Here is a 9,063-nt window from a genome sequence, read left to right on the forward strand (position 1 = left end):
TCACGTTTCTGCCTGCGTATATGTCACCGGGAACTAACCTTTACTGAATGCGCCCTAAAGTGCCAAAGACAGACCTCCGCTAAGGGACTATAAACTTTTCAAGGCGAGCCGAATTCTCAGTCCCAGAGATTTTACAAAGAACCCGCCGTGAACTCCGTGAAAGGGGGCAAAGTGCCTCATTTTGGATATCTGGCAAAGAGAAAGCATTCGATACATTGTTGCTGCTTCTGATATACAATAATATGGTGGAGCTTTTTTGGATCCCCTACACCTGCTAGTTATCTTATGTAGCCCCTTGAACTGAATTGCCGCAAGAGCCATCCTGGTTAGGGGTCCTCTCTCATTTTAGAGGAAAAAAAATATTAGGCTAAGGGAGGGGAAGTAACGCGACCAAGGTCACGCGGCCAGGAAGAGGTGTATACAATATTCTGAAAACGCAGCTAACGCAGCACCAAATGCACAGACGGGATTTTCCACAAAGGGCTAGAACTGTGTTGAGGTTCCACTCTTTTCACAGCAGAAGAGACACCCTTTCCTGAATTGTCCCAACCTCAGCAGGCAGAAAACAAGATGGGCAGGCTGGTTGCTCCCTGGACATCTCTCCTGTTCATGGCCAGAGCTTGGCAACCTCCCTTGGAACACCAGTTGTTTGTTTAATCTCTACTGTTTTCTCATTTCTGGCTTTACAATTTTTGTCCTTTGCCTGGACATCAGGACCAGAGAGTAAGGAGGGGAACCTACCTTATCCTCTCCCAGGAAAGTTCATCAAAATAAAAGCGCTCTCTCTACTAGTACTAATGAAAACAAACAAACAAACAAAAAACCAGGAATGACCTTGCATGCCCCCTAATTGACAAATATTAACAAGGAGTTTTCAAGAACAATTATCAAACAGTGGCTGGGTACGTTTTGGCAGTAGAGGGCTAAACGAGTTTCAGGTTTGCTTCCAAAATATGTAGCCTGCACTTTGCTAGTTTCCTCTAGGAGGCAGAGAACTTCATCTGGGTTTACCTGTACTGTATTTGAGATGCATATCAAGCCAACTATCATGAAGTATAACTCAAGGGGAAAATGCAGAAGGCATATATCTCCAGATAACTTTCCTAGTTTTTTTTAAAATAACTTTCTCTGAACTTCCAGTTTGCTGATAGTGGTGGGAGAAGGGAGTTTTAGAAGGCTGTGGTTAGAACTTCTTTACTTTTAAACTTTTATTCAGGACCATTTCTAATCAAATTGAATTAAGTGGCCAATGCAGATTGTTTTTATCCTCTACGATTCAGATAACACCTATTCTGGTTATCCTAGGCCAGCACAGTTTCACTCCAGGCAGAGGTTTGGGGTGAAGGGAGGTGCTCTGGGAAGTGGATCTGGGGGTCAAGTCTCTAAAAGTCTTGAATGGGGAAGTAGCTCCAAGCTCTGGGCATCTCAGTAATTAAAAACAGTGTCCCTTCCTTCCAAGGCTTTGGGAACTGTTTAGCAAGCATCTGCTGTGTGCAAGTCCCTGAGCCGGGTCACTTCTAGTCACCTCATCACTAGCGGGATAATCGCTCAGACATAGGAAAAGGCAGCCGCAGCCTGGAAAGTCATTTGAAGAAATAGGTGTTGGCCCAGCGGCCTGCAGAGAGATTGGAGGCCTCTGCACATTGGAAGTTCGAGCGCTCTCCTCTTTCCCGTACTGAGACAGTCATCACTAAGGCTTTGAGATGTAATTACCCAGGGTATAATTTGAAGTGGGGTGGGGATATCTATACTTTTTTTTTTAACCAGGTGCAATGAATAAAAATGTCCTTCCCCAAAAGATACACAGGTCCGGGGTGGGCAAACTTGGCACCCAGTTCTGAGACCTGCAAGGGTGTGTGTGTTGGGGGGGGGGGGTTGGGAAGCACTAGATATTATCTATGCCTTTTCCTCACTCCTCCTCCGCCTTGAAGGCAAACACTGGCACCCAAACACACGACAAACACAGGCTCAGACAAACTCATGAACACACAATGCACTCAGTCTTGAGACAAAGGTCGGATCCGGATGTCTAGAGAGGAGATTCAGGGAAAACTCGAGGATTCCAAGTTTCTAAGAGTGCGCTTGTTTTGTTTTCGAGTGCAAGAGATGGAAAGCTCTGGTTTAAATTTTCCAGTTGGAACTACTTGGGAGAGAGTGGCCGTGACCACCTACCTCTCTGGCTCGCTGCGGCCCCTCTCCTAAGGGAGTTATAGTAATAGCGGACGCTGTTGGGCACTTGCTGATAGCGAAATACCTGCTTTTCTAAGCGCCATGCACGTAGTATTTCTTTTAGCAGGGATGCTGGCCCTTGCTCAGTGCTGGCCCCTAAAACTGTTACGTTCGCCCAGTTTCGACCCATAGTAGGAGCTTCATAAATGTTTTTGCAATGTCACTTGCAGATTTTAAACATGTTCTGGCGCGGGGTACCTTTTAAAATGAGGGGTCAACAGAGAAAAAATGGGACTCCGCGAACTTCCTCTTTAAATAATCGGCCTTAATTACGCCTTAGACTTTTCAGTTTTGGCGTGATTATAACCCTTGAGGGATCGCCTGATAACAACTCTGCTGACTGCTCCTGTAATTAACTCCTAATTTATTTCAAACAGGAAAAAAAAAAAAAAAAAAAAAAAAGGCCCCAGCCTCTTCCGGAAGAGCCAATCGGAGGCGAGCGTCCGTGGCGTCAGCGCCAGGGCCGGCTCGGATTGGCTGAGCCGAGTCTCTCACTTCCCCTTGGAGGAAAGGCACGGCTGCCGGCGCGCCCCTCCCGTCTCCCCCCAAAAAAGTTTGAGTCGCAGCTGCCTGGTTGCCAGCGGAGTCGCGCGCCGGGAGCTACGTAGGGCAGAGAAGTCATGGCTTCTCCGTCCAAAGGCAATGACCTGTTTTCGTCTGATGAGGAGGGCCCGGCGATGGTGGCCGAGCCGGGCCCGGGGCCTGGGGGTGCCGACGGGGCCGCGGAGGAGCGCCGCGTCAAGGTCTCCAGCCTGCCCTTCAGCGTGGAGGCGCTCATGTCGGACAAGAAGCCGCCCAAGGAGACTTCCCCACTGCCAGCCGAAAGCGCCTCCGCCGGGGCCACCCTGCGGCCACTTCTGCTGCCCGGACACAGCGTCCGGGAGGCGCACAGCCCCGGGCCGTTGGTTAAGCCCTTCGAGACAGCCTCGGTCAAGTCGGAAAATTCAGAAGACGGAGCGGCGTGGATGCAGGAACCGGGCAGATATTCGCCGCCGCCAAGTGAGTGCCTGCAGAGGCCGGGACAAGGGGTAGGAGGGTGCGCGGGGTACAGGAGGGAACTGGGGGTCAGTATTCCAAGCTAGGGGTACGGAGACTCCTCTGTACTATGCGCCCCGAAAAGCAAGCATTACAAGTTATTGGCCCCTTAATATCCCCAGAGTTCAGCGCGCCCACGGCATCCAAGATACCTTCTGGGTAATATCCGCGCAGCGCATGTTTGGGATCCCCTAGCTGTACAGAATATTCGACACAATTGCCAACGCCCTGATCTTTGAAGGGCGAACCCAGCTGGGTTTGCGGGGTCGCTTGGGTATCCGTTTCTCTAGCCCTCAGCCCTGCGCTCAGGCCACTTCGCTTTTTTTCACTGTCCCTCGGGGTCTCAGTCTGGGGAGTGAAGAAGGATCCACGTTTAATGAGCACCGGAATATATGCCAGGCAGAGGCAAAGTGTCTAACTGCCTTTCAAAGTTCACAACCCTGGGAGGTGTGCCCTCATTATAAAGATGAGCTAATTAAAATCTAACCCGACTTTGGGTAGAAATGATCATCTTCCATTGGTCCCGCGGGTATCGAAGCACGGTAACACGGAGGGATGGCAGCAGAGACTTATGCGGCGAGGAAATGTCTCCCGGTCGTCCCGGCGGCCAGCCCGTCGCTTCGCTGGGAGCGGGCTGGGGTCAGCAGCGTGGGGCTCCGCTTGGCTCAGAGTAATAATTAACAGCATTCCAGCAGCGCTTGAGTTTACAAAGTGATGCTTATTAGTTCACCAGGTCCCGATCATCGCTGGAACCCCGAAGTGTGGGCAGAAGCCCGGGACCTGGGGTTATCACATTATCCCAGTTTTCAGACATGCATACTTTGAGGACTGAACTTGCTTGAGCCAGGTCACCAACTATGGCTGAATTGGGCAAGGGGCCCTGGTGTCCAAGCCCCAACCCTGGCCAACTTGATCCTCTCCCCAGACAGACCAAGCAGAGGGCCGAACACCTGCACCCCCCTTCCTGCCAATGAGGAAGGAGAACAGAGAGTCGCCGGAGAACTGATTTCTCTTCCAGCGTTTACGTCCATTTTTGGGCCCTGGGTCCTTTTGCAGTATGGAGAAGCCATTCCCTGTAGTTCTTTTTACTTCTGTCTCCAGCCTTTAAGATTTCTCTATCTGCACTCTACCTCTAGGAAAGGTGAGAGAGAGGGTGCCTGCATAGGGACTTTTTCGAAAGCTGGGAGCATCGCATTTTACCCCATTCCCATCAGCCCGGAAAACTCGAGATGCAAAGTATTTTGTGAACAAAACAAGGCCATATAACCAGGCATCACTGGCTGTCCCCTCTGGCATCTCTCTCCACCCTGTTAGAAACTCCCAAAGATTCAAAGGGCGTGGAGATTAAGGACTCAAAGAATTTAAACTCAAGTTTGCACAGTACTTTATAGCACTTTTCACCGTATTATCTTATCTGATCTCCGTGTGGCTGAAGCTGGCCTCCCGGTAACAGATGAGGACATTTCAGCAGAGTTCAGAGGAATCTGCACACATCGAGTTTGGGCTTGACAAGAAAGACTTGGGGACATTTAATGATCACCTATCTGATGGCAGACAAGACTCTGGGCATTCTAAAATTTGGTACTCTGAACCACACTGCAGGATCAATATTAGTTACCCATTTTATTGATGGTGAAATAGAGGCTTAGAAACTCTAAAGGACTTAATTTGTTTGACAGATATTGAGTGCCTGTGTATGCCTAGGCCTGGGTCAATTCCCAGCTGCGCATCAAGGATTCAGGCCTTACAGGGAGTGGTGTCCAGAGGTCAGACATTTCCACTTTCTTAGGTTCCTGAGGTTCTGTAAGCATGCCTGCCAGGGCCCAAGGTAAGGCAGCCGTGGGCCCTGGATGTGACCCTTCCATGAGAAAAGTAGGAGATTCTGAGAAAGGATTTAATTTTTTTTTTAAAGTGAGTCATTGGTACTTTGGGCCTGGAGATGGCCTCAGGAGCCCTGTGGTAGGAGCGGTGGGTCCAGGGGAGCCCAGCGACAGAGCCTGCGGCAGGAGGAAGCCACCTGCCCAGGCCCGGGTTTTGTTATTCTCAGGAGGCAGTAGGATAAATGCTGTTTTGCTTTGTATAATCGCACCCTTCCTCAGGCTGGTTTAAAATGGGGAGGAGAGTGGGAGGGTGGGGAGAGGTGCGCTGGGAGGGAAGCCTTGATACACATATGAGATCCCGTCACCTGGATTTCATAATTCAAATGCAGCCCCCAGGAGCAGCCGGAATGACCGTGCCCAGGCACAGAATCGCCTCCAAACGTAGAGCAGAGGCAAGTGTAGATTCTAGGAGCTTGGTATCTGAGCTGTGGCTACTGGGTCCTCCCAGGTAGCCAGGTCACATTTGTGAAGGGTGAGAATTTCACAGGTCCCTGAGTCTCTGATTGTTGTTATTTTATTTGTAAATTAAGAAGTAGGCACCCCCAGCTCTCTGGCTTACTTAGGGATTAGCATATGCAAAAGTCTACACTCCTGTGATAGTTTCTTACCCATCTCTCTCCCAGATTTCTGTTTTTTGATTGATGGCAGAACCCACTACCTCTTTCTTTTTTAGCCACTTAAAAGTGATGGTTAATAATGTCACATTAGGACAAATCCATTTCTTGTTGGAAATGGAGGCTGGGTTGGGACTTGTGCTGTGTCACCCTCAAGTATGAAGTGTAAACTCTTTCTTGGGCCACCAAAGTAACTAAACAAGAAATGCTACATTCTCCCTTTGGAGTGCTTTGGAGTTACTATGGTGGCTACATTTGGAAAATTAGCATAGCTCATAAAAGCCAAATGCAGAAAATGAATTGTGTAGCATCTGTCCCTCACCTCCACCCCAACTTCCTTTAAGGAAAAACCCGAAGTTTGTTGATGCTGTGGAATCACAAGGATGCCCTGCCCTATGATTTCCTATAATTGAACCCATTTTAAATATGGAGTCTGGATGCTGTTGGGATACCTTTATTTTGCTTGTTATTCCTTCTTTCTAAATTCCAGCAACAAGCTAATCATTTACACATTGCCTCCAAACCATAGAATGGGTAGGAGAGATGGCTAAAATGTCATCACATGCTCTCAATTCAGGAGGCAGCATGATTTCCCCTGACATTTACATTTATGGGCGAGCTAATTTTTCCCTCCTTCTTAGTAAAGTTTATATTACAGAAGCACCCAGCCAAGAAAGTTATCCCACATCCAGATCTGTAAAATGATGTTCAGGTTTTATAATCTGTAGACTGGAGGGAATGACAGCTGTGTGGTTGTTTATTGCATGAGGCTGCTCACCAATCCATAGATGCTATTAATTTACTGCAGACCTTTTCGGCACGATTATCCTTCATAAATATGTTGATGCAATCCAACTTCTGGTGCAGAGAGGGGATGGACCCAGTTCATAAGACCCTTTTCATTTTCCTTCTCATATGTGATTATCTCAGTGTCCTAGGGATGTGAGGATTATCATGAACCCAGCCCCCCATTTTTAAGATAAGCAATATCAAGAAGAGATGGGGTTTTGTTTCTCAGAGAACTCTCAGCTCTCTTGACTTATGAGGGGTCTGTTCATATTTCATATCTCTAATGCTGTTTGTGTTCCATTTAGAAAGTTCTGTTACACCATAAAACTCCCAAACTTTTGGAAAAAGATTCAGTTTTTTAAAAACAAAACAATTTATCCATTTAAGTATGGTCTTTCTCTATCCCCCGCCCCCCAAAATCCAGCCACACATGGTTTTGACCGAGGTACCTTTCTGAAAGATGAAGAGGGAAGACCCCTCCCCCATGGACACACCTGGCGAGAAAGCCGCTTTCTTTTGCTAACTCACTCCCCATTCTCTGTTCCCTAGGACACATGAGCCCCACCACCTGCACCCTGAGGAAACACAAGACCAATCGGAAGCCACGCACACCCTTCACCACCTCCCAGCTCCTCGCTCTGGAGCGCAAGTTCCGCCAGAAACAGTACCTCTCCATTGCAGAGCGGGCAGAGTTCTCCAGCTCTCTGAACCTCACAGAGACACAGGTCAAAATCTGGTTCCAGAACCGAAGAGCCAAGGCGAAAAGACTGCAAGAGGCTGAACTGGAAAAGCTGAAAATGGCTGCAAAACCTATGCTGCCCTCTGGCTTCAGCCTCCCTTTCCCCATCAACTCGCCCCTGCAAGCAGCCTCCCTATACGGCGCGTCCTACCCTTTCCATAGACCTGTGCTCCCCATCCCGCCCGTCGGACTCTATGCGACTCCAGTGGGATATGGCATGTACCACCTGTCCTAAGGAAGACCAGCTCAATAGACTCTGGGATGGATGTTTGTTTAAAAGCCTTCTCCCTCCCTCTCCAAGAAGACAGTCCCGCTCTGCAAACCTTGCATGCACCACCCTCAGCGGCTAGATCGACAGGGCCACAGACATAGTTGAAATTGGTTCCTTTGACTGGAGACACCCAAGCCCCGTTTTCTTGGTGTAATCTTCCAAATGCCACTCCCCCTTCTCCTTTCACAAGATTGGCTCTGATGGTTTTTATATATAAATATATATATAATAAAATATAATACATTTTTATACAGCAGACGTAAAAATCAAATTATTTTGAAAGGTAAAATTTATATATATATACACATATATGTGTATATATATATATATATATATATATGTCTTTTTTCTCTATATATCACCTTCCTAAAAGAGACTGCTTAATTAAGTCTATCTGTTGTTTTTTCTTATGGGGGAGACAAATTATTTGCTAAAATTGCTGAAATCTGATGATTTGGATGACTGACTTGCAAACATTAGAATTAGACACTATGTGCATAGGCAGTAGATATGGAAAGATTCCTCCCAGAGAAGGGGACACATCATGTTTTTGCATTTTTTACGTGCATTTAAAAACTCACTAGATATGACCCTATTTGGCCCTATTTTTTTTTCCCCTTCTCCACCTTGTTTGTTACACATTGTTAAAAGTTTTTGTAAGATCAATAAAAGGGGGATGAGAAGAATCCGGAGAGTGCCTCGGGGTAAGGTGGAAAATGGAAGTCCTTCCTAATTCCTCTCAAGGCTGTTGCTTAACTTCATTTCAGATAATTGGAGAGTGAAAAGTTAAAAGCATGTCGGGAGGAATTGATGGTTTCTGTGAACCACTAGGTACATCAGTCCTCACACATTGAAAAGGTGATTTTGGGGGGGGGGGGGAATGTAGTTAATTCTCTGCTTAAAAAATATGAATATCTTGTACCCATTATCTATACTAAATATTCCTGAACAATGAATAGATCTAAAAAGAAAAAAAATCATGCTTTCTCTGTGTGTGTACCTGTTGTATGTGCTAAACTTATTAGAAAAATTTATATACTTTTTAACATGTTGGGGGCAGAGGGTAAAGCCATGTTTTGACTTGATAAAAAATGGTGTTGTCAGACAGCCCATATAGCTCCTTGGTATTTCATTTTTCTATCCAGCTCCCCCTACCCCATCCAAGTATACTTTTATCCCTTTGAAAGGGTGCCTTGTATAATTTTATATATTTTATTGAAGAGTTATTTCTTATCTCTTATTCTGAATTAAATTAAACGTTTGTTTTATTGCAGTAAAGTCTGTCCAAAGTCACAATTATTTTTAAGAGGCGCTCTCTCTTCTTTAGCTGGTCTTAGCCCAGAAATGCCACCCAGATGGGGGAGGGGGGCTGGTGATTTTTATGATGATTTTAATGTGAATCAATCAAGAGCTGTGGCCAGATTCAGCCCGGGGTAGGGAAGTCTACAGCAAATAGCAAAAGACTTTGAAATGCTTCCTCTGGCAGCTTGTGTTACTCATGGAAAA

General features: G+C 46.8%; 1 protein-coding gene across 1 annotated transcript; it reads left to right on the forward strand.

Annotated features, from left to right (window-relative positions):
• The first annotated feature begins 2,751 nt into the window (after positions 1–2,751).
• On the forward strand, positions 2,752–7,813 carry MSX2 (msh homeobox 2). The gene is made up of 2 exons (XM_007109784.3): positions 2,752–3,228; positions 7,097–7,813. Exons 1-2 carry the CDS (start codon positions 2,850–2,852, stop codon positions 7,519–7,521), a joined length of 804 nt encoding a protein of 267 aa, XP_007109846.1. The 5' UTR covers positions 2,752–2,849; the 3' UTR covers positions 7,522–7,813.
• Positions 7,814–9,063: the final 1,250 nt, after the last annotated feature.

Source organism: Physeter macrocephalus, chromosome 2 (genome assembly GCF_002837175.3).
Source record: "Physeter macrocephalus isolate SW-GA chromosome 2, ASM283717v5, whole genome shotgun sequence".
NCBI classification, from domain to species: domain Eukaryota; kingdom Metazoa; phylum Chordata; class Mammalia; order Artiodactyla; family Physeteridae; genus Physeter; species Physeter macrocephalus.

Coding starts and splice junctions, on each gene's coding strand:
- MSX2 (XM_007109784.3), top strand. CDS start 2,850: ATGGCTTCTCCGTCCAAAGGCAATGACCTGTTTTCGTCTGATGAGGAG. Junction 3,229..7,096: donor CAGATATTCGCCGCCGCCAA/GTGAGTGCCTGC, acceptor TCTGTTCCCTAG/GACACATGAGCCCCACCACC.